At 35.0% G+C, this 26,293-nt stretch overlaps 1 protein-coding gene across 18 annotated transcripts in view; it reads left to right on the top strand.

Moving 5' to 3' along the window:
* LOC139959624 (RNA binding protein fox-1 homolog 2-like) overlaps nt 1–26,293 on the top strand; it is a 226,523-nt gene that overhangs the window by 173,144 nt on the left and 27,086 nt on the right. For 14 of the 18 annotated variants that reach the window (XM_071957392.1, XM_071957387.1, XM_071957386.1 and 11 more), the window contains 4 exons: nt 6,991–7,311; nt 14,484–14,546; nt 14,704–14,865; nt 16,975–17,028. In XM_071957392.1, the coding sequence (XP_071813493.1) occupies nt 6,991–7,311; nt 14,484–14,546; nt 14,704–14,865; nt 16,975–17,028 (600 nt within the window). Of the gene's footprint in view, nt 1–991; nt 1,152–5,637; nt 5,792–6,287; nt 6,445–6,990; nt 7,312–14,483; nt 14,547–14,703; nt 14,866–16,974; nt 17,029–26,293 lie in introns of those variants that run through there. The other 4 variants (XM_071957396.1, XM_071957397.1, XM_071957401.1 and 1 more) reach the window with 4 other exon arrangements.

Here is a 26,293-nt window from a genome sequence, read left to right as displayed (position 1 = left end):
CGTAAATATGTAGATTATTTTAACCGATGAAGCAAGTTTAAGTTAATCATGCCAGCATGTTTACATATAATATGGACATGTTTACTGTTTATACTATTCGTTCAGTATAGGAACCAACGAGGAGAATACTCTGCTGTTGTTTTGTGTTGGCATGGTTACCAAACTGTCAGAAATTTTTGAAATGTGTGACTGTTACTTGACTGTTACTTGTCACAGTAATACATGTGAACAATAGAACGTCATACTTCAGTCAATCATACTTCAAAATGAAAGGATAGATGCATAATTAGCAAACAGATTATTATAATTACTAGATGGTAAGATGTTAAATTACCTGGATGGTCACATGCATATAAGCATAATGTAGGCTAACAATGCTTTTCTAGAAAACATAGAATTTGCTTCACTCCTCTCTCTCCTTATCTACCAATCTACTGTGTACACTTTCCTCATATACCAGCCCTGCAGGACTCTCTAATTCAGAGTCTGTTGTACTGTAACATGTTCTACAGGGAGTTGGAGAGTTTGTTTTGTAATGCTCCCCCCTCCCACCCCACCCCCTCATGCATGTACCAAGCCTTAAGATTCTAGAAAATTCTTGTGGTTCAAAGTACTATGGAGATGTTGTACATATGACAGTGCATCTGTTCCTGACAATTCACCTAACATATGCATAGATAAATGCTCGTACAATATATTAACATACATTGGTTCATTCTAGTATGTATACATATATGTATCACACTTTGATGTACCCTCATGTTTCATATATAGTCTATATTCTGATCAAGACATGCATCATGGTAACTTTCCAGATGGGTGAGATGATAGTCAAGTCACAGCCTGGATGATATTGGCAGCAAGGATCTGTTTATGGTTTATTCCAAGTTACATTAGCTGGTACCAGCTTTGTGTCTCACTACCCAACAAAGTAATAAAGATCTTTGATCATATTTGAACTCAATGTGTAGAAGCTCCTTATTGCTATACTGTACGTGTGATAAACTCCCTCAGTCCATTAAAGCCTTGCCGTAATAACTAGAAAGAAGCGACTACTTACCAATTGTACAAGTCCAGCGACCACCTCTATAATGCAGTACCACCCTCAGCAACATTTCTTTCACGTTAATCCTCATATGTTCGTCCAACAGGTACTGTATGCATTGTCTCTTCTCACAGAGACGTTTTATAATCGACGTAGGACAGAAATACCGATAGTAGAAAAAAAGTCATGGAAAGTTCTTCTGTTCTTTGCCAGCGGACATTTGTTATATTTCTACCTCATTGACCACGCTTGCATCCTGTCGTTATTACCTTAGTTGTTTATTTATATTTCTTCTGATCTTTTCATTTCAATGTTGAGATAACTTTGTCGAAGATGCTTGCAACCAATGTTGTTATCGTGTCGTAAACTTTATTCACATATATTATAAGCTTAGGAATTGACACAGTGCTCAGTGCAAACAAAAGCTAACATAAACCCTCAATGACTTCATTATACTACTGTAAGTCAGCTATGCAAGGATTGTGATTCGATTCAGTCGTTTAAGTAGGATACATTTACAGTCCAGATGTAACGTCAGTTATGTGTTAACCTCTGAAAGAAGATCCTGCTGGAATCAAACATCAGACTGTCTTACTTTCGCATATTTACCTACACAGGCCTTTTGCAGTACATAAGCTGTTAATGCTAACAGTTTTTATCTCTTTAACTTAGTTAATATATATAGAGAGACTACTACATACAACTGCATTCATTCGCTTGCCTAATGTTATTTGAATGTATGCAATATTAATGATTCCATTTTATCTTCATTTGAGTCATACGACTATCATTTTGAGATCTGGCACAACGTGAAATGTTCTGTTTGTCACAATTTAACAATTTATAACTTATTTGAGCCCTCCATCATTCATTGTAGCAAAATAACACTCAACCTTCTAGTGCACACGCCCGCGCTGTAAATTATGTCTCACACGATAGCAAGGAATATCCAAATTCCATGTATTATTCAAGAAACTATGATAACTTATTTAATCCTTGCCCTTTAGACTTCAAGATTGAGACTTGTTTCTATGTTGAATGAAACTTTTACTGAGATTAGTCTGTGCTGCTTGCATGTTTTGTTTTGTTTTGTTAAACATGTGTGCTTAGTCGTTTCCATTAATTGTGTAGCATTTTTGCTAGTTTTCAGCAGATTGGAAGAATAGTATGTTTATTTTTCATTCTTGGCTTTAACCTTTCACCTCATAGCATATATGCACTCTCTCTCTCTACTGTGTGTAGAATATTATATTCAAATTTGTTTCAGTATGAATTTAATTTGCATACATGTCAGAGTGATGTGTGAAGAAATAAACCACTCTTTGGAGGCATACAACTATACTGAGAACTGTTGAGGGATGATGATTAAGCATCTCTTGAACTATATAAACATAGTTACCTAAATCTACATTATTCAATCATGACTAATTAAGACTGTCACCTCTCAAGGTTATGTGTTTTCTTTTTGTATCTGAAGAATGTACAAGATAGGCAAAGGCCTTTGAAGTTAATTATGATGGTAGAATATTACTCTATGAAGAATGCTGTGTGCCTACAAAATAATGAAAACGTGATTTTATTGTTATTCGGGAAGAGATTAGAACTTTGGAATATGAGAGATGTAAAGATAGAGGTTTGTAGGTATGTATCTTGTATGTCTCTCAGTAAAGGGGTCCCCTCCCCCTTCCTCCTCTTGACTCCTTCCTCCACGAGCAGGTTAACCTACCATATCCTAAACCCTAATGACGGCTGTTTATATCTGGAAGGAATAGAGTTTATGAAATCACAAAAGGCTCACGATGATTTTTCTCAACATTCTCTAACAGTGAAGACACCAAGAAAACCATATTGCAATGCTTGCAGTATCTTACACGCAGCAGCATATATAGCACAAAATGTTGTTCCTTTCAATAAATATATCGCCACAATTATTCGCACTACCAATGCACATTCAGAGTAAAAACAGATGGCTTTGTATTCCATTTATACCAATTACTGACAGGAAATGTCACAGCTAGAAGCAATATTTTGTTTTTAAAGATCTGTGTGTTTTACTCTATGAAAGAAAGTATCAAGTTGTTTTTGGACAAATGTGGCTATTAAACTGATATTAGTTTCCAGAATACTGATGTTCATTTTCTGAAAAGCTTTCATAAACATGTTTTTTGCATGATTTTTAAAATTATTAAAACCTAATATGATTACCTAAAAATTACCTAAAAACCTAAAAAAAAAAAACCCTTAAAAACCTAAAAATTACCTAAAAACCTAAAAAAACCTAAAAATGATTAAAACCTAATATATTGCTCAAGTAAACATGTAACAATTAATGAAATTGTAAAACGTCTTACTATAGGATATTTGTATCACACAATAAATATTAAGAGGGAAGTATGAATAATAATTAGAAATGATTCCATTCGATTGCAACTTAATTTCATCTTCCATGCAAACACTTCTTAATGGCACATTATAATCACATGTAAGCAGCAAACTCAGCAATTTTAAACATTTTATATTCATGATTTTAAATACAAACATGAATAATCAAGCTAATTGTTAATTTCGCTTTTTGTGAGTTTTGTATTACATAAACCCTATCTCAGCAAAAAAATATTTTTAACTGCTCTTATTTCTTGATTGAATAACAATACATTTAAATTGGGGATTCTTTGGAAAATTTATGTAAATTACAAGAATCTTTCCATTTGATTGGTTAATTATTTGGAACTTCTCTTCACAAGACTGTAAAATTGTAGTGATCTTTATTAGTATCATTTCCTTAATATTAGCATATATTGGCAGGCTTTCTTTTCATAAGCCAGTAGCCTTTATTAACGTACAATTGAAGTTAATTCTTCCTTATTGTTTAATCATGTTAACGAGTACAGTCATTCCATCATGAAATTGTTTAACCTTCCACTCCATTTTTTTTTACTGTGAACTGTATTAACTACTCAGGGATACAGTTTCTCTGTATAAAAAATACAACTCGGGCAAGTGAATATGCAAACATTTGCTATTAAGGAAAATTTGCTCTCAATTCCTATCTCTCAGCAACTGGGGATCATCTCTTCAATACCGTCATCGAAAAAACAGCAAAATCTTAAATAGTGAGACTATTTAAAGATCAGGACTGACACAGTGCTGTTTAATACCGTATATATATAAAGCACTTTCACTGCTGAACCATCTCATAGCTAGGCTAGTGGTTTTGACATTTATATACAAGATATTTGTCTCCTCCAGCATTTGCACAACTCATCCCTGGTATGTATTCTGCCTGAGAGAGTCAGCTTAGGACACAGTGCACACACATGTCCAATTCTCTCTCATTATGATGCAGAGCTATAGCCAGCAGAGGCTAGAATGTCTGTGGATGAATTACAATCAAACATATTTCAAATTTTATGCATAGCAGGCTCTGGCAGGGCACATTATTATTTATAAGTTTGTGACAGATAAACTTACCATCCATGCTTGATGTAGATACAGTTTCTAAACTAACAAGAGACAAGCAGAGACTTTTCATAATTATGCACCTGCCTCTGTTTATAGATAATAAAAACTTAAAGCTGAAGGGTGGCAGAGTAAATATGAATTTATAGGGCAAAGGTTATTTTTGTTCTTTTATTAAATCACAGCTGTGTTTTGGTTGTTTTCGTTTTAAGGATCTCATGCAGCATGTATAAAAGTTAACGTTATAAAGTAGATTAGCAATGGTGTATGATTTATGTATTTTTATTAATTATTAATTGTTACATCACTGTGACTTACTATATGCTGTATTAACTATATAGCAATATATAGTAGGCTAATATGAGATCAGACTTCAGAGTAACTTAAGAATTTGATGTCAACATGGTTATGATGGCATAAATTAGACTGATTGTAAACCAAGGTTTAGTTTGAATAATTTACCAAAGATTCATAAAGATTATGCTTATTAGAGTGAAATTGCTATATTTAAAGAACAGATTATAAAAATAGAATTTATCTTAAATTCTTAAGCACTTTCAACATCAATCATTCGATTGCAGCATTCATATTCCTAGTTGGAATGATGATACAGTATATTCCTATAGCTTTAATATATAAGGCATTATACACTGCCAATAGAACAGTGGTCAATTTTGGTCAAACCTGGTTAAATTTACAAAATTCTAAATAGTGTCACAATGAACTCTTACTCATCCATAGCATCAAATGTTTGGGACACTTGAGAGACTACACACAACCTATTCACTTTGTACGGTATATATATGTAAAGGTCATAATGACGTTATAGCGCTAAAATTCCGCAACAAATTCTAACAGCTGGTAATCTACCTAGCAACAGTATATCTATGCTGTATATATGCCTTCACCTATTTGCTACTGTGCACCCTTGCCTATCTTTTCTGATCAAAAGAGCACACAGCTGTTGCTACTGACTTCACACAGTAGATTTTTGTACAAAGTTGCAGGTATTTTCTCGTACAGAAAATGTCCCCCATCTCTGCTGCTATTGGTGAGCTTTTCAATTTCCAATGCTACAAGTTAATAAATTTAAAGGGTATCTTTTGGGAGTGTTGATTATAGCAGTTCTTCTTATGCTGAAACAGGGCATTAGTTAGTCGCACACAGTGCTGAGTGTACCGCTGTAAAGGCAGTCTTCATTAGTATATTCTTCTGATCACTAACAAACAAGTCTTATATTCTGTCATCATGCTCGGGGCTCCTATCTTCCATCTCCCAGATGGCATGGTAATTTTCATATCTTTTTTCTTGCATATATATCTTTTCTCTATTTTATTTTTCATTGTATGCTTCTTCTGAGTTAGGAGAGAGTATCGTTGCATGAAGAAGGGAAGCAACATAGAAGAAGGAAACAAAGAGACATTTAGAATATAACATTACGTTAACTGCCTCAAGCTCAGAAGTTTATATTTTAATGGGTTGATGTGGTCTATGATTCTCTTACCTTTGTACATATTTTAAGGTTGACTGACTACATACATGCCTCACAAAACCACTCCCCCCCCCCAATAGAAGAAAGAAACGTAGCAGGAGTAAACTACATATATATCACCCTGTTTCTAATCATCCTGAATTTTGATTGCAGGAAAAACCTTGGCCACAAAACTCTTCTGTAATTAAGTCGGCTTTCCCATGCCCACGAGAAGTAATTGAGGGAGCTTTGCATGGCTGCAGCTATTACAATGAATTATGCACGAGATATTCTTGTTTCGTTGTTAAGAGTGATGATGTGTGGGTTATTAAGGCACGTACTGCAGTCTGCCCGGGATTAAGACTTGTTAATCATTCAATGTTTCGTGTTAGACTTGGCTTCAGCACAGGCAAGAGAGAAAACAACAAGCTTTATACACTCCGGCACCTTTAAGTACACTTGCGGAATGGTACGCTGCTGTGTTATTTCGATACATCAATTTTTGCCTTAAATGTTATATATCGGTATCTTGGTTAAATAGTGTTTGGTCTTTCGGTCTTCTCTTTTCTTGGGAGTACAGTATGGTTTTGATTGCCAGATTGTCAATCTTTCTCATGTGTAGAGAGAATGGATAGATAAATGAACTCCCTGAAACGACAAATGTGGACTTTTGCATATTTTTGGAGAAATCTGTTTTGTAGGAACATGAGAAAATGGGCAGAATAACAATTTTGCTACCTGGAGTAAAATGTTCCATATTGCTCTACTGCAGTAAATGCCTCATTGCTACCACAGTTTCTGTAAATTTTAATATAATTAATATAATTATAGTTTAGTGGTGCATGTAGCTAGATCAATAGAACATGCTTCTCCACGATACTCAAAAGTCTATACCAGTCGGAAGTCGGAAATTTTTCAGAAATTGTCAGGTACGATAACAAAAGAAATGTGACATTAAGTAGTCCAATGGAACGTTGTCTTTAAATGGTCGTATCTCTTCTCCTTCTTTTTGCAGCATCCTCTTGCAATGGCCGGCCAGGCCCAAGTCCCCCATGCTGCCGCTGCCTACCAAGCACAGTTTCTTCCACCAACAAGCCTTGAGGCGTACCAACAACAGCCAATCAGTCAGGGACAACCCACCATCTACACCCACGCTGCTATGGCAGGGACAATACCCCAGCCCCAGGGTCCAGAAGCCGGGGCGGTATTTGGTAGCGCACCTCAAGAAGTACCAGTCACATACACACAAGCAGCGGGCGAACAGTTAATATCAACGCAGCCGTCGGGGGCCGAACCGCCTGGGAGTAACCAGTCAGGCATTCTCAGTCCATCAGCGGTAAGTGATGGTTTTCACTCTTTTAAAGCCCCATTTTGCAGAGGGTTGTATTTAACTCTGAACCACTTTAACATAGCCTTGTAAATATATACCAACAGAATAGTATACACACACTGTCCCCTGACCCTTACAACTTTGTGATATATACATTCAAATTTTGTGCTGTGGATATACATGTAGGTTTTGCATGAAACTGATGAATGGATGAAAAAGTAGATTATGTCCTCAAATTTATATTAAGGGACACTACAGGCATTTGAATAGGCCAACCTTTTAAGCCAAAATATGTTTAGAAGAACTGTACTTATTCTTGTACGTTTAATGCATCTCTCAAAACAGTGGAGTTTCAGACATTGTCCAAGGCAAAGTCATCTTCCTTATTCGTCTTTTAACTTGCCCTCTCCAAATGAGCTGTACGTTTCATAAAATTTCAAAAACACAATGCCTGATGACTATTCATAGCAGGCTCATATGCTATGTCATTTTATTATTTTCCGTATGGGTTAATCGCATCACACATTAGAAACAACGGCAGCCATTCTGATGTGACTATACGCATTTGAATATTTTTCACTCCAAAAAACTTTTTCTTAGAGTTTTCTCATGTCAACTATTCATCATTTTACTTTTCTATCAAATATTAAGTCAGGAGAAGATGTTGGTTAGTGTTTATGTATGCTTGAAGTCTCCTCAATATGAGCCAAGGTGAGTTATGATTGAGGAAGTCTGTTATTGTCTGCCACCAATGATATATATGTAGGAGAAACAAGCTAGAGGTGTGATGAAGTGAAGCTCTAATTTATGGAATGATCCATTTTGTTACCAAACATTGCTGCCCGTGATCATATTAGGGATCATGTCTCATTGTTAAGTTATTGCCTTCGGTGAACAAGAAATTTATGAGGGTTAGTGGTGTTAACTGCACAACTTGTCGAAATGCAAAAATTAATAATATACCTTTCATATTTGGGGTCTTGAAATACGATAGATCAACAAATAAATACCAAGGAGACCTTTGCAACAAGTCACCCATGTTTGTATAATTAGTTTAGTACATGTATGTAATTCGTGCAGAAATTAGATCGATCAATGAGATGAGTAGTTTCAAACCTTGGTATTAAAAAGTCAACCATCTTTTGCTCTTTGTTAAAACTGTGACTTTATCAAAATTAAATAGTGACACTAATATAATATTACATCAGTCTGGTGATGCACAAAATTTGATGCATGTGTTGTCTACATGTATGATATCACAAATAATTTTCATAAGCAATTAAAATGAACAAAATATTAAAAACTTTTATATTCTTTTAATATAAATTTTACAATATATATTTTGAATCAGTTCATACAACATCTTGTGCTGTTTCTGTAATACCAATTAAGGGATTTAAACATCTGTATGGGCTAGGTTACTCAGGAGAGGTTGGCTGTTTGTTTTATTCAATTTTACTGTTCATTTATTCCATGTTACCGATCGCGTCTTCCAATCTGTTAAGAGAGACAAGTTGTTTTACTTTTATAACGCATAAACACAGTCATGATTAGCACTGATCCTCTGGAGATTAACTCTAAATTGAGGATGGGATTTAATCTCAACTATTACAAGTATTTGTAATCTCATGGTTAAACCTTGGAAGGCCAGTAATTGCTACAAATTTCTTGCGGTGAACAGGTCAGGTTTCCTGATTTTATCTTTCTCATCGTTGATCAAAATTTTTAAGGCTTCGTTCCTTCAAGGATGAAAGGTAAAACTTAACAAATCTCTCCGTCCATTGATCCTTTGGGGATCGGATATCCGATCTGTCCATAGCTTTCTGCCATCTGAGAGCAAATCAGGATTGAGACTCCTTTCGGTAGATTCGCAATTACTGCAAATGCCTGCGAGACTGCAGCAATATGTGGTTCGAAGGACACTACTGTATCCCTGAGAGACGGGAGGCCCCTCCTCCTCGTCTGCGAACGTACATCGACTACGGCTGTGTATAGATAGACAAAACGTCTAAACTCCCATTAGGATTGTCCTCACATATGCTAGATATCAAAACAAAATGGTCACCCTTGCTCAAACTTCAACCAACATTCCTACTGTCGCCCTTACAGTAGTTGTTTTCTGCATTGATGTAATCTTTGACCTCAAATTGAACCATCTATATTTGGGAATGACTTGAAGTGAATGGGGGGGGGGTGGGGGAAGGGGTTTGAGGGCAGTGAGAACAAAATGTTTTATTTTATACTGAAATTAACCAAAGCAGACAAAAGTGTAAACGGAGAATACTGGTTAGGTACACCATGTAGGTAAACCTCCATGGGTACACAGACGATACAGATCAGGTTGATTGCGACATTGAACAAATGAGTATAGACTTGAAGTTAGGCAGGAACAATAGACAGGAACAGAGGACAGGAACAATCGACAGGAACAATAGACACGAACAATAGGCAGTGAAGGAAAAGGAAGCTGAGCTAAAGAGGAGAGGGCTGTAGGAGATAAGCTGATAATAAACTTTGTAAAGTAGAGAGGGAGAGTTAATAGCTAAGGAGGATAAGAAGTGATGGGGAGGGTAAAGAGATTAAAGGGGGATTAGATGGGAGTATTTATGTGTATGTATATGTATTGGATATGTGGTGAAGAGAACAGGAAAAAGTGCATAATGAAAGTGGATAAGAAAAGGTGTGTGGAAGAAGCAATTGGAAGGTCATTCCCATCTTTGATGATAAGCACAAAGGGTTTAAGGCATCACATTTACAATCTTCTCAGATAAGGCAAACTGTTTTAGAGTAGTTGGACTTGTTGGGAAGTTATGGAAAGAGAAATAGGGAGGGAGAGAAGAAGGGGAGGAAGAATTCAGACCTTAATTGGCCCCTGCTTATTTCCACCCTTGAATCCAAAGTGTGTTATTTTGGGGTCCATTTATTCTGGTATATATTTGAGCTGCTGCATTAGTTGTTCGCTTTAATATTACAGTATTCATGTTTTAGAGTTTTATATAGTAACATGTTTCTGCCACGCTTAATTGCTCCCAAGATCTCCGGCTTTTTGTGCTCCATTGCCTCGGATATGAGAAATATCCTGACCGTGCTATAAACATCTGGTATTAAAATATCTAATTGTAAGTGATGGTTGGGGCTGTAAATCCCATAATTGCTATTTTCCTCAGCTGAGTGTAACGAAGGGATGATTTCCAGGCTGTCGTTTGTTGTTGTGTCTTTATATGGTTATGAGTATTAGATGCGCAGGCAACATACCAACTTGTTCTGTTTTTAATCATCATCATAATGGTCTTCATGCCAAGGTCTCTCCCCTGGATCAAGGCTTGACTGATGAGGTAAACAGGCATAATAAACCTCACAGGAAGAACCACCAAGGCTTTTATCCAAAGATGGCAACTAAAAAAAGTTCAAGAACTCTTTTTAACTGTATACTGTCATTATGGGTATTGGCTTGGGTATGTGTAAATATCATTACTGGGTAACTTAAATTTCATATCTTCTACAATGTGTAACTTGACAATCTTCAACTACTTACCATATGGTGACATTAATGTAAGAGTGTGAGTCATAGGTCAAGTGTGGGTCAAGAAGAAACATGTGGCATGCAATCTGAAACAGAATTACAGAGCATCAAAACCACAAAGTCCATTAAATATTGGATACTCCTTCAAATACTACTGTAAATGACTCTTTATGGGAAGGGGGCAAGGGAAGAAAATATACTTATATGTTTATCTCATATCTATTTTTGGGGGGGGGTGGGGGAAGGTGATTACATACAACTATCTCTGTTGCACCACAATTAATCAGAAAACAGTTTGAAAACCTCTAAATTCATAGCTATATCTCATTCCTTTATTATTATTATTATTATTATTATTTTGATGTCGTTGACATTATTGTTTTATTTTTTTTCATTTTTCTCCTAACCTGTTCTCAAACGGCAACATGTGTTAACTTGTCACAGTTGGCAGCACAATCAGTTACAGCCGAGTTCCAAATGTCACATGATTAATTCCAATGACAGGTTTTTTGAATTTTTTTGTTTTATGTAATTAATGCTTAATGCATCATATATGGTCTCATCTCTTTGATCGAGTAATTTTTCGTAGTTTTTTTTAACCTCTTCCTTTGTATCCTGGAGGTAGTATATTTCAGTCTGCTCTCGGCAACTCCAAACATTCTCTTCTACTTTATCTCATTCTTTTCTCTCTGTTAAAAATCAAAGCTATTTTAGTCTATATGTAGTGGATTGTATCCATCAAGGCCGTTTAGGAATCTGGATTTTCAATCACAAGTTGTTTGGTACCAGATGGTAAGAAAGAAGAAAACTTGCAATTATTATCAATTGAGACTGCCTCTTATTAAACCAAGTTTCGGGTGTCATCAACACTGCTGATACACGTAACTTAGAAGAATAGCCCAGGTTAATTCTCCGTCCAGAAAATTGTGAGTTCATTTCCCAAGATTAGAACTGGGAATTGACTTTTCTTTTGCCAGAAGGTTTCATATTTGTCAGATACTCGCATTTCGTCTAATCGTTGAAACAAAAACCTTGGTTCATGCCAGGTATCACTCATCATTTAGATGGATCGCTTATCATTCCGGGTTCACACATCTCAAGAGAAGCTATTTTTTCAGTTTCCTATGTACTATTTGGTTCGTAGCTTCCTCCGAGGATTTCATAAATTTCAGCAGAATTTGACAGCTATTTCCTGTTTTGGAATCTTTGATATTACTGTCTACTACATGTTGGTCTACGGTAAATATTAAGAAATCGGGAAGTAAACAACGTGATTGGCCTCTGTTACTGCAGGCATCAATATATTCATGAACCTTTCGAATACCGGAGCTGTGTTTTCGTTTGCTATGGGAATGTGCATTTAACTGTATAAAAATCATCCTATTAAACATTGTCCATGCAGTCAACCTAGTAACCATTTAATGATCGAAAGCCAATTTTATACTCTATACAAAATGAATGCCAGTCAACAACTGAAGATGAAGGGAGTGTTGCCGCCATGTTTGTTGCAGAAGGTACTTCATGTTTCTGTGTATCATGTTTCAAGCAGAGAAAGATATTATCATTACCAGAGAATTTTGCTCAGTGGAAATTTAAAGAAAGTTAAATTCCATGCGAAAACCTGCCACACCTTGCTAAAGCTTCAATTTTTTGTAGACTGAGCCATCCAAAAATTCAGAAAGTTGTTCTATTTGCTGACTTTCACCTCGCATGTCAGTTTTTTTTTCCAAAAATAAGATTGTATGCATGACGTCAAAGCTGTATCACGCCAGAATTATCTTTTTGTTATTCCAGAAACGTTTGCAAACTTAGTGAATAATACATAAAGTATCTATTACTACTATAAATTCTGTGGAGCCAACAAAATTTGTTTTTTTTTCTGAAGTAAATTAATGAACAAGATCTTCTTTGGGTTTGTTTCCATTAAGAAGCTTAAATGTTAGATGTGACTCCTAGAATTATGCAGAAAATTAGTGCCACGTCATTGAAACAAACTCGAACTGTTTTAATCATATCTGGCTTTGTGTAAGAGGTGTGAGAAAGAGAGAGAGAGAGTGAGAATTTTATTTTATTTATGCAGTTATAATTATTGCCTTGTATAACACAGCTCATATGGTACATGTACAAAGGTAAATATCGCACGCTGTATTAAACTACCAACAAGTACAGTAGTTACTGTACCCTGATTACGCATAATGAGCTCTTCTATATATGGTATTAAACATAACTATAAAATAAATACCAAATATGGTTATTAACATAATTCTTACAGATTGGTTTGATAATTAAAAAACTACTGTAGACAGAGAGAGAGAGGTTGAACTAATTGGGAGGATATGTCTGAATGAAATTGGTCGCAGCAAACACAAGTCGATTTAACCTTCAGATGTTTACGTAAATTTGCATATTTCTTTGTACTACATCAGTTTGATGTGTTCTTAGTTGGATTCTCACAACAGGATCACCGTAAACATTATGTTGAGTGCACACAATTAAACCAAGTACATATATACATCATTCAGTATAATGATAATTATGCCTTCAAATTTCCTTCATTCAAAGATAACTTTGAAAGTCAACAAGAAACTAAGTCTCTATTATAATATCTGAATATCAATGACTTAACCTTTTGATATTTTTCTCCATTAGGATTTTTTAATATTTTTTCTTCATTTTTTTTTTTTTAATATTATTTTTAAAACAACTCTTGAAGAAACGTTGTTTTTCATACTGCATGATTTGGCCTTTGTTGTGGGATTTCCCTGAGGACTTTTAGATTGATCTTACTCAAATTATCTTAGAAGCAGTTTGATTGCAATGCCATAAATGGATGTATGATATATATAGTAATGAAGGGAATTTTAATGGAGTGTATGTAATCTCATAAAAAAATTAAAAAATTAAAACCATAAAACATATGTGAAAAGTATAATTTGCAGTTTGTATCAACCATTTTTTCCCTTCCCATGAAGAGGATCCATTATTCAAGTATTGATTTTTCACATTAATCAGAGTTATTTGTATTCAGTTCCATGTCACTTCATCAGGTGTTCTGATTATTGATGTATTGATTAGCTATATCAGTGATAAGTGGTTAAAACCAGATTATATCAGATAAAGCACTTACAGTGGTCAAGTTGAAGAAATGTGGTGTTAATATAGGATGTTTGTCATTTAATGTTTAAACAAAGGACAGATATACTCCTCCCTTCCTCTACCCTTCCCCCCCCCCTCCACCCCACAATTTTTTAATAAATATAACGGTATATCCAACAGACTGGTAATTATACAATATAAGTAATTTAATAGGTTTCTCCATGAAAAGAAACATTATGTGCCCAATGTAATTTGCAAGATGTGTTTCAATGCATTATAAGTTTCAATTGTGGAAGAATTTTCTATAAATGGAGGGGGAGGGGGGGGGGGTTCAGAGCCACATCTGGGAGTTCTACACATGACAAGTGCATAGTTCCTTTTCTTTTCTTTATACTAGTGATAACATTAACATTGCTTCAACAGAGTAGGAATATGTTACATACTTAATGGCTGTAATGTAACTCTGATTAACATTGCTTCAACAGAGTAGGTATATGTTACATATGTTGATGGCTGTAATCTAACTCTGATAACACTAATACTCTCTTTATTATACCAGGCCTTGCGCTCCATGTACTATTGCCATCAACTGTACCCTTCATCCTGCCTGGCAAAATCTCAAGTAAATAATTCTTCTCTCGTTTACCAAATATCAAAATGAACAAATAAAGACTTTTGAAATGCTTCATATATTCATTATAGTTTTTCCACTGACAAACAGAAGGAAAGCCTTTTTTTTGACCTATTTTTTTTTGTTTTTCCTTTTCTAATTTTCGCAGGGTGATTCACCTACAGTAAGCACACAGACTACTACTGGGTCAGACGGCCAGCCCTTGTCGACAGTCACGACTGTAGCGAGGCTCGGTGAAACCCCAAAGAGGCTACATGTCTCTAATATCCCTTTTAAGTTTAGAGATCCAGATCTGAGGCAACTTTTTGGGGTAAGTGATGAAACTGTCTGAAATTTAATTTATAATTTCCACCCCCCCCACCCCCCCTCACCATCCCTTCCTTTCTTCCTCGATTTGAGACCTAAAAATGACTTACTCCCATTCTTGAAAAAGATCAAATTGTATTGCTGCACTATGAGGAATGAAAACTGGGTTTTGTACATTTTTAACTGAACTGTTAGCATTTAATTGTTTCTCTATTATATTGAGTATCCGGACATTTTAACCCAGATAATAAAGTGGTGGGCAGAAAAACTATGTACTTCACCAACATGTAATGCTTAGAATAAACTTGATCGTGACTCTTATCATGTAGTAAAAGTGTACCTACAAATCTTTTATTTGGCAGTTTTAATATTAGGAACAAACAGAGATGCTTTATTAAGTTTTTTTGCAAGGTGATCTGTCTTTTATATTATATAAAATATATTATATATATAAGCGGCATGCACTTAGTCCACTGCAGAAGTTAAACGTGGAATAATTTCATATTTCTGTGCTTGACCATGGATTTTGTAAACCAACCCCTGTTAGTCTGCCAAATTTGATCATCCAACATCTCATCTCGCCATCAATATCATCGTCAACGAATCCGAGCCCTCTTTTGCCACTTGTACATGCACTCGCACTGGTGCCTCAGGCAGTATGGTTTACTGCTCACCCTAGTGGCCCATCCAGCTTTATAACTGAACACACCAGCACCCTTAGGCTGAGGAAGATTCTGTCAGCTGTCCAAATATTAATAGAAGTGATTCACTCAACATCTATAGTCTTTGTATGGTATCGAACCTTGTGTTGTTGTCTTGTGCATTATTCACTCATGAATTTTCTTGCCATCATATTATCAGAGAAAACATCCCATCCCAAGGCTTGTACGCAAAATGACAAAACACAGATTTTTATTCGATAAATGCCATGTTTTCTAGTGTAGTTGATGAATCGGTCTGAACGAAATTTTATAGCCATTAGAGAGACTTTCATTGTCACACGAGATGGTTGCTAAAAACTTTTTAAATGCTCAAAGGGTACGAAAATTTGCAAGGAGACAATTATTTCCAATCCGGTAATTCATTTCAATTCCCCCCCCCCCCCTTAATTTTAAAATATCTCTCAAGTTGTAAATTTGATGGCTGTAATGGTATTGAAGACTCGTCACCGTGACATAGCAGCCTCTCAGTCTCTTCACAACCAGATCAGCTTTCTGGAGAAAGTTGGGATGGAGATGCCTTTAAATTGGAGTTATTTCCCAAGTGAGGACTGGAGATGAGTGATTTAAGGATGTACTTACCAGCGGTTGGGGTACCCCAGAAATAGTCAAAACGGTATGAGAAACCGACGAAAGACGCACTCTCTGAACTACTTGACCGTGGTTACAAACTTCTCCAACCAAGAAAACAGTTATGTCTCTCCAGGCCAACATTTGAAGTATTATTACGCAGGCAGTTGTAGAGACAGAATGGTCTGTCCCACATTTTGAAATAAAGGAAAAAACGAAAAAAGAACAGAAAAAAATGGTGCTTTCGTTTCATAATTGAAATGTTCAAAATTGACTTACCGTCAAAGTGTCATGAAATTCTATGTGATTGCATGAAGAGAGGTGCTGAAGGCTTGTAGGCTACACTGACTACAGCATACTGACTAGTATGTTTATAGTTTAATCATCTCAAATGTGAAAATATTTTACTTTCATTGGTTCCCTTGCCTGAGGTAGAAGGAATGTATGTGATGTTGATGATGTTGTGAATGTGTCTGTGTGTGTGACACTTGCTTTGTAAACACGATAACTCAAATACTTCATGGTGGATTAACTTCATACTTAGTATGTGGGTCTGTCGTATTGAGTTCTGTGAAGTTCAGTTGTAATTTGGGGAACAAAAAGTATATCTTTGTGTAACTTTGCTTATCTCAGATGAATATGCAGGCCTAAAGCACACCATTTCCACCCTCATCCCATCCGGTCTTCTTAATACCCATCTGGGACTGCCATCCAAGTGTATTAGTGGTCATCAGTAAGGTTTACATTAACCACAAATTTCATATTTCTCAGGTACGAGATTACTTTTTGAAGTGAATCTATTCTTGTTTTGTTTTTTTTTCCAGCCATTTGGTCCAATTCTTGATGTTGAGATTATATTCAATGAACGAGGATCGAAGGTGAGTGTCCTTTTTGATTTATAATTCAAAACAAATGGTTGGATCTGAGATAATAAACCCCCCAAAAAAACAGCCAAAAAAAAAATTGAACAGGAAATTTGTGTCGTCAATACGATTTGTTTTTAAAAGGAAAATGAAAAATAAATAGTTACAACTGACGTTAGCAACAGAACCCTTGACTTCATCCACAGATTGAAATGTTCTGCAACAAGTAATGATAATTAATGAGAACAATTGTCATATCTGGTATTGTCAGTTGACCAGGTCAGTCTAAATTTAACTGACTTTCAATGTGTGAGGGTAGAGGCATTATCCTTTATGATTCTGTCGTCTATAAAATGATTTCCTTTTTTTTCGTTCAAACTAAAAATTGGACTTTCCTTTCGCGTGCCTCATTTAGTAACATATGGGAAATAGCATTGATATCTCAGATCAAGCCTTTCATCAATTTTATGTGCTTTTATGCAAAATAGTTTCAAATTTGATCCATGGCAACCTTGCAGATTCCTGGCCAACGTTACTTCAGGACCTTTGTGATTGGTGTTGCGACAACTAACGCTTGCAAACCAGGATGCATAAAGCACCAAACGAAACAAAAAAAATGGTTTCTTGCTCGGAGGAGTTGTGCATGTGAGATTCTATCGTATGAATAATTTGGAACGGAATTACTTGATGATTCTCTCAATAAACAGTGAGTCATTGTCAAGTGTCGGTCGCTGAAAGAGGAGGCCTCCCATAGTCAGGAGACAAATTCCTTCTCTCAAAACTAATATAAATCTCACTTTACGAGATTTTCAGGTGTATCCAGTGGGACCCTCGAAGGGTTTTTTGATAGTTTATGGTATGAATCAGCCGGGGGGAGGGAGGGGGGGAGGAAATAAAATAAATCCATGTGACAAATTTAAACTTGATGTGGATGTTATTAAATGCCACGGGAAGCATTTATTCTTGTCTCGATAGCATTTAGCAGTAAACCATTTTCTTGATTCTGGAAAAAAAAAAAAAAAATTGAGATGTCTTTTGACAAAGCGACTGAAAAGACAAGGTGAAGATTTTAAATCGCAAATGTCACGAAACATGAAACCTAAAATTTTCACTCATAAATTTTTAAAGAGTGTGGGAGAGTTTATAATTCATTGCATGAGAATTTGACTCAGTATAAACTCTGGAAACTGAAAGTCTTATGCTGAAGATAAATGTTGGCATGGCATTCTAGCAGATCTATAATTTCTTTCTGATTTCAAAGTTTGTCAATTAATTATATTAATTAGTCAGTTTTCATTTCTGAATATCAACAATATTACTACATGACGGTGCATCATTTAATACCAAGCGAATTAGAACAAAAGAAAGATATGATTATTTCTTAATTAATCAGTTTAGAAATAATCATATTTTAGCCTAGTATGATGTGATGACCTTGTTGTGATGGTTTTCAGATTTTTCCCCCTTCCCGCAGTTAATACATATAAATAAATAAAAAGAGACTATAATTGATAAACTTGGACCAAACGTGTTCAATTTGATACATACCGGTCCGGTTTCCACGAAACTGTACACCCGGTTATTCAAAGGGTCGCAGTTCAGGTCGGTGTTGAATCGATTCGTCGGGCGTAGAATTGGAAACTGCAAGGTTGCCATTTTGAAGATTCTAAGATGATTTCATTTAATTAATGTGCATGGTGTTCCATTTAGATTCAAGCCAAACTTCACACCTTTCTCTCACCACACATTGGTTTGTCTCTAATTGCATGCCAGTCGGTTGAAGAAAGGTACTTTTTTTACCTTCCTGTAATTTGCTACTATTCCTGACTTAACCGCGGTTTCTTTTTGGAATGAGCATGCTCCGAGGCCGTGCATGGAGGCATGCTTGCTGGATTTGATGTCATTTAAGCTCAATCAAACCAGCCTGTGTGGTATATCAATACGGACAGGTTCTCAGCGGTCGTACCGTACCGTTTTCCAGCATCTACCCATCCATTCAATGTCCTAACTTCTAAACACCCTTTAGCGCAGATCAATATGAAAAAAAAATGAAAAAAACTTCTGATATATGTATGCCTTGATGGCTAATTGTATTCTCATATGAATATTGATCACTTGTCCAAAAGTTCAGAAATTTGATAATCAGCATTGTATGGGTGGGGCATTAGGGCATTCTTCTCTCTAACCATGCTATACACATTATTAATTAATACCAGGTGGTTGTACTTTAGAGGCCTCCTTACTTTTTGGAAAATTTCCTCTGTCAAATTCAATCAATTTTTGAGCAGATTTCATCAAAACTAAATCAATACTTTATCAATGTGCGGAATACAATATCCAAAAAGGAGAGGGAAAAGTCATCGTAGAACTTTTTGTAACTGCGTGATCAAGAACTGTGAGATGAATATGAAAAAAACGAAAATGAAACAGCAGTTTGTGTAACTATTACAAAACAATTCATCATTGCCTTGCCTAATTGTACAAAGGAAGTGAACGCCCATGACAGGGTTCTACTCAAAGGGATGGGAAGGGTGGGAGGGGGGGTTAGGAAGGTCTTATTCAAACGATGAGTGATTCTTAAAAAAGGTATTTGCTGCTATTTACTTAACATGAAAACAATCATTTTCCTGGTAGTGATATCATAAACAGTTTTGGCAAAATAGACAAAATAAAAACCAAAGTAAAACTGGTTATGAAAACTGTTAATTCCTTTGAATTACCCCTCTCCCCCCTCCCTCCCTTCCCAATTTCCAGGAGTTACATGACTGATGATGTAGACTGTATGAATTGCTGAGTTCCTGTCAGATGGAAATACCACACAGATGATTATAAAAATCAAATAACTAACAGGCATGGGGTGTGTTTTGAGTAACATCTCAACATTCATGTGTTTATATAACATGGTCGTCGTCTTCGTTTGTTCCTGTCTGAGTTAACGGATATTTCATGAGTATTCACACTCTTTGGCAAGTCAAAATATTCCCCTTTTTTGTAGAACTTTGTCTCAATCATTTAAATTGATTAAATTGATTTTTTTTATTTATCATTACTATTTTAAAATTCACTTTTTTTCCTTTATCAGCTGTGACCTATTTTCTTTTTCTTCAAAGTTGTATATTATTGTTTAGAAAAATAGTTTAGTTTGTTATTACAGAGTTCATGTGCAGGAAATGGGTTTTTTTTTATTTGCATAAATATTGAGACATATATAGAGTCAATGTTGTTCATTTCTTTAATGGCAATATGGATCATTAAACAGTGTTTCATAATAGGATTAAGGTAAAAATGCAAGAAAACCTCATGTAACAGTCCTGGATGGTGTAACCTTATGGATAACGTATTAATTTCTTGAAAGCAGAGAGGTAAATAATTGAAAAGGAATGCCATCTCTAGTTATTTCAAAAGGTGAGGACAAAAATGGCTGTGTTTGACTGCAGTAGAAATGATAACAGCTTATAGCTGGGTAGTTAATTTGAGCTACAAAACCATAGAAAATAGCCTATGAATAGTACTCGCTAGAAAGTATGGTAGAAAATAAATCTTAGCTAGAAAATTAAACCTAGTTAGAAAGTATGGTAGAAAATATTTCTTAGCTAGAAAATTCATCCTAGTTAGAAAGTATGGTAGAAAATAAATATTAGCTAGAAAATTCAGCCTAGGTAGAAAGTATGGTAGAAAATAAATATTAGCTAGAAAATTCAACCTGTATCTTGAAAGTATGGTAGAAATTTAAATCAGCCTAGAAGGATAGAGTAAAAGTAGTTGAAATTATTCAAAAAACTCAAAACAGTGAAAATACTTGTGAGAGATGAAACTACTTTGCATGGGACTTGTGTTGCCTGCCTCTTTCATGGAAAGAGCTGCTAATGAGTATGCGTATCTTTCTTATACACTGTTTACTATACGACATGCATTGTGCTCGACGGTGACGTCCACATGAGATGGACGTTGATGAGAAAAGAGAATATGAAAGCAAAATTGAATTTGGAACAGTTGTCATAGTGGGTATAAAAAACTTACAAAAACTTATAATTTGAATTAATCAAGGAAATTTTGCATCTGGCATGATCTCTTTATAAGAGCAAAATGTTACAAAAAATATTGCTTTTAAAATTTGTTGTGACACTAGAAAAGTAAGTACATCCCGTTTAAGAGCTGATATTTCAAAATATCCACAGCAATGTATCAAATTGTAAACACAGAAACACTTGAAAGTGAAATTTCAATCATTTTGCTCCCCCCCCCCAAAAAAAAAAAATTGTTATGTTGAAATTTGAAATTAAAGTAAAAAGTTCAGAAAACACAAAGAAGGAAGAAAACTTTGATTATTGTCCGAAAACGTATCAGTTATATCTGTTAAAACTTCAAGTGAAAAAACAGAAAGGTACTAAAATGTTGCAAATGTACAAGTTACCAGCGGTGACATTTCGTAACCTGAACATTTACATCAACTAGTTGAAACAGAAGAGGAAAGAGTCATGTGCCAATGTGAGAAATCAGAACATAAATGGTGCTAGTGTTTCTTAATTTCCCAAAGGAGAAATATATCCTCGTCAAAGTTTTCATAATTTCGCTTCTACCGGTTTTAAAAATCACAACGACGACTTCTCATTTAGCCGAAAGCTGTATCCTACCGTTGTTGTTTATACATTAACCTAAAGAAATAAATTATCTTGCTCACAGATCTGGCCTACCTTTAGATTGCCTAAAAAAAATTAATCTGTTTAACTGTTTTGTAAACAAACCAGTGGAGAAGGGTGGGTGGATAAAAAACTATTACATTCCTTGTTTCAAATCACTGTGGGAGAGAAAATTACTTCCTGTTATGTTATAAGCTTTGTTTTTGATGTAGTGCTACAGGGATAACAAAATGGTGGAGATATGTTGGTTAACTCATTTTGAAATTCTACACATGGACTAAACATGGCTTGCTTTTATTAAAAGTGGCCGCTTGCTTGTAGTGGACAAATTTTGCTGAAACTACAGAGTATTACTCCAAATGAGATTGCAAAATAAAATCATTCTGAGACAACTCCTGATCACCAAGTTCATATTAAAGAAATGAGTTCTTCCTTGACTTTCCTGTTGACCAGAAAATTGCCATATTTAATAGTTTATTAGCCCAACATTGGATTGGAAAAACTCCAAAATGTGAGAAACTAAATATAAATAACTTATTTCCTGAAAATTTGAAAAGAATGTTGACTGTACATGCCTGATCAACTGCATTGTCATGGGATTTCAGTATGGAATAAAATAGAATTTGTCACCTGGGGAAAGCTACTTTAAGGGAATAATAAATATATTGTTATGATGGTAAGAGGGTCTATAATGATCACATGAATTCTGCCAGAGGTGACCGTCATTGGGGTTGATTGACAAAGGTCATGTGATCATGGGAGACTTGGATATGAAGATTTTATGAAGACATCATCCAAACTTGGCATTTTGTTCATCTTTTGGAAGAATTAGCAGTGAGACTTGAATTTATTAGAATGTTGCATGATGGAAGAGCGCCATCTCTGTTTCTCTTGCTCAGAGTTTTTGAATACTAACAAACATTTGAATGAATGATAAATACAGTTGATGTGTTATAACCTCTCATGGTGATGGCGTGTGCATTTTCAGAACTAAACTTGTCTCAACAGGAGTTTATGCGGAATGTTGAAAGACTGGCTCAGTGAACGTGACTGGAAGCATAACATTGTTTAACATATAGCTCCTTGCATGACAGAGGGGTCCTTTGTCTGATTATTTTGATCGGAGAAGAGACCCTTAGAATCTTGTTCATCATTTTGTACTGTTATGACATTTCACTTTTGAAACAATGTGGATGAGCATTATTGGTTGACAGTGAGGGAGAGGTGAATGAAATGATGTTTTTGTCAGTCACTCATAGAGATAATGACAATATTCATAATAATGTTTTTTTGGGGGTTTTTTTTTTATCTTATCAAAACAACAAATGCAGGAGCTATATTGCTGGCTTTGATCATTTCAAACATCATCTTTGAAATAACTAGTATCCTGAAGGCTGAATGTAGTAAAGAAGGTTCAAATTTCAGTGACTAAAATTAGTGACATAGGACTGGGATAGAGGAGCTATGTGCATTTTAAGATTTCAACTTATCCCCTTCCCCTCCTCCCCCCAAAGAAAAAAAAACATGATTTGTTTTGTTTTCCGCTGAAAATTATGTTTACTTTATTCCTCTGTTACCTGTCCCAAATACTAATACACTTACTAAGTTTGGGGTCTTTTTGACACTTGTAGTCAAATGCAATGTAGAACAAGAGGCTTCCACCTAAATTTTTGAAGGAAATGCACCTTGCTCCTCATACTTCCTTGTTCCTAGTGTCATTTAAATGTCAGAGGTAACATTTGGAAGCATTTGTGAGAAATGATCAATTGAAATGCAAAAATCAAAATTTACATCAAGATAATATCATTTTTACTGAGAATAGTCTTATTTCTGTTTTTTTTTTCTTGATTAGAAAAAATCTATTCTATTTCCGTCATGATGTTTTTATTTTATTTTCATTCCATTTAGTGTTAAGGCGTTACATTTTACATACAGCCTAGATGTTAATTACTCTGGGAGGGGATTAGAATCAACTTTTCACAATCCTTGTACTTAATGATTTTGTTTTGCTAGTGAGATTTTTGTCTTAAGCAGGATGAATTATGTGGAACTATGACATCGCTAAGAGTCAAATCATCTGATCAACCAATACTTTTCATGATGTTTGTCAATAATATATTCATGAAAAACTTTTGATTCATTAGTGACGACCAAATATGGAAGTACATGGCATTACAATACAATGGGAAAATGGTCACGATTATACTGTCTATGTTGAAGAATGTCATGGAAGGAATTTAGGCTCTTTAACTTTTCTGATAAGTGATTCTTTCCTAGAACTGATTAAAGTCCTACTTTACAATATTCAAGATGCAAACCCAGAAATCCTCTCTTTTGCTCTTCTTTGAATTGATGAATAAAATATAGTTGAAGAGAAAATATGTTATCAGAAATTCATAACATTCTGTGAATTGATTACTTGATTTATATCAAAACTCTTAGCCATGGCATACGGTTGTTGAAATTGTTTGTTGACGGGTGCTATATGAATTTCATTTTTCTCAGTTTCATTTTGCAACAGACATTTGGTAGATTTATCCTTTGGATCAAGTTTATTTGAACATTCATTACTTATTCATTGATTGAGTGAAATTCATATTTTGTTAATGTTATTTACATAAATTACATGGAAAAAATGCTTGATCAATTCCACTACAACATCTCATTTGAGAATCTGAGGACGAATAATTAAATAGTATTTGTTGAAAAATAAGTAGGTTATTGAAAATGTATTCATTATATTTTTCTATTAGGTTTCAAGGCAGGCATCTGAGGATGATACTGCACCAAGAATCATTGTTTCTAAAAACCAAACCAGATAATGAGTTAAGAAAAGAATGTGTTCTGTTTTTCTGATGCCAAACATCTTGCAAAGTAACATTCAACTCAAAGTTCAATCGAGAGGATCACAATATGTCACTTATTTTTGTTAATTGTTTTGAAAACGACCAAAACTTTAATAAGTGTAACTTTGTCATGAAACAAAAGAATATATATAATAAACATATATATCAATGTGAAGGCCACCACTATAGCTGTTTATTACATAAGGTCTTATGAATAATATCCTAAATCATGTCATGTCAGTTGATATTTGGTATAGACTCTGAAATCTGATTCAAGCTGCACATGAGCATGCATTTGTGGCAAGGTTTCTATAATGGCAGCCATCTTGTCCATAGCAACTACAGACTAGAGAATTGAGCCATGCAAGTGTCAAAGGTTGGTTGGCTAATATGGCATGAATAATCTTGGTCATAGCAACTAGATAATTGAGCCATGCAAGTTTCAGAGGTTGGTTGGCTAATGCAGGCATGCATATCTTGGTTATATCAACTACAGACTAGAGAATTGAGCCATACAAGTGTTAGAGGATGGTTGGCTAATACAGGCATGCATATCTTGTTCATAGCCAGTACAGAGGCAGAGAATTGAGCCATGTGACATGTGGGTTGGTTGGCTAATATTAGATATGCCTTTCTTGATGTTATCTGAATATTATCTTCACAATCAATCTCTCAACTGGGGATGAAAATTTACCAATTGATTGGAGAATTTATGGCAGAAGGTCACCTGCCAAATTTACTTTACGGTTTTCTTGAGTGGACTCTGCTAGCAAAGGATCTGAATTAATTTAAAACTAAGTCAATGGCTCTCCTCTTATTAACTAGGTGACAGCAGTCTGAATTACAGCGCCTTGCAGGCATGGGCTAAAATAAGAGAGCAACCCAAGTGCTTCCTCCCATCCCCCCCCCCTTCCTCATAATTTCAACATCAAAAATTTTAAGTTTGTTCTTGTTTAATACTTTGCATTATGTCTGTCATCCATAGATTAATTCCATCAAATCATAATCATTTGCTGGTTAAGTCCCAATTTTGTACAAGTGCTCGTTTTACCTCTGTAATATAAATATTGTATGGACTGCCCTTGTCTGCAGATGTAACTACAGCATAGCAAACACAGCAGAGTAGGAAATAAGAACGAAATAAGAACGAAAAAGGAAAAAGGAAAGTTATTTAGAAAAAGAATATGAAAGTAATATAGATCAGAAGTAAAAGAAGGAAAGGATCATATACAATTTTGCAACTAAATTAGCAATAAAATCCACTGTTACAGCCAGAGAAACCGAAAGTTATGACTCAAAATGAGGGAAAAAAAAAAAAAAAAGGACAAAATGGCAAAGAAGTCCCGATGAGGCATATCTCAAAGTTTGATATTTAGTTTCCAAAGTGGCAAATTTTGTGACAAGGTGGATATTAATATTTCAAAACTCTATTAGTTATGTTGATTGGGTGTACATGTGTCAAGTGTCGTATAAGTAAGGAGGGAAGTTGAGGTATTGACCTTGTTAATTAGTTTGCTAGTTTGCTATTGGCTTGCTTTGTTTTACAGTAGTTTGATTTCCATGAGTCAGGCATAATACATAATCAATTAATATCACAAAATTGTTCAAAGTTATTGAATACCTTTGAAATCAACAGAGAGGGGAACAAAGAATTTCAAAAATTGTAGTTAGTTGGTCAACAGTCAAAGATTTTATATACCTATTTTAGTAAAACTGTGTTTTTTTTCAGTGAAAAATAAAGTCTATTATTATATCACTTTTAAAATATTGTTTTTAGTCTTCGTCTTTCGTTTT

The sequence above is a fragment of the Apostichopus japonicus genome, chromosome 19 (assembly GCF_037975245.1).
Source record: "Apostichopus japonicus isolate 1M-3 chromosome 19, ASM3797524v1, whole genome shotgun sequence".
Taxonomy (NCBI): domain Eukaryota; kingdom Metazoa; phylum Echinodermata; class Holothuroidea; order Aspidochirotida; family Stichopodidae; genus Apostichopus; species Apostichopus japonicus.
This window is presented reverse-complemented; position numbering and strand designations above follow the sequence as displayed.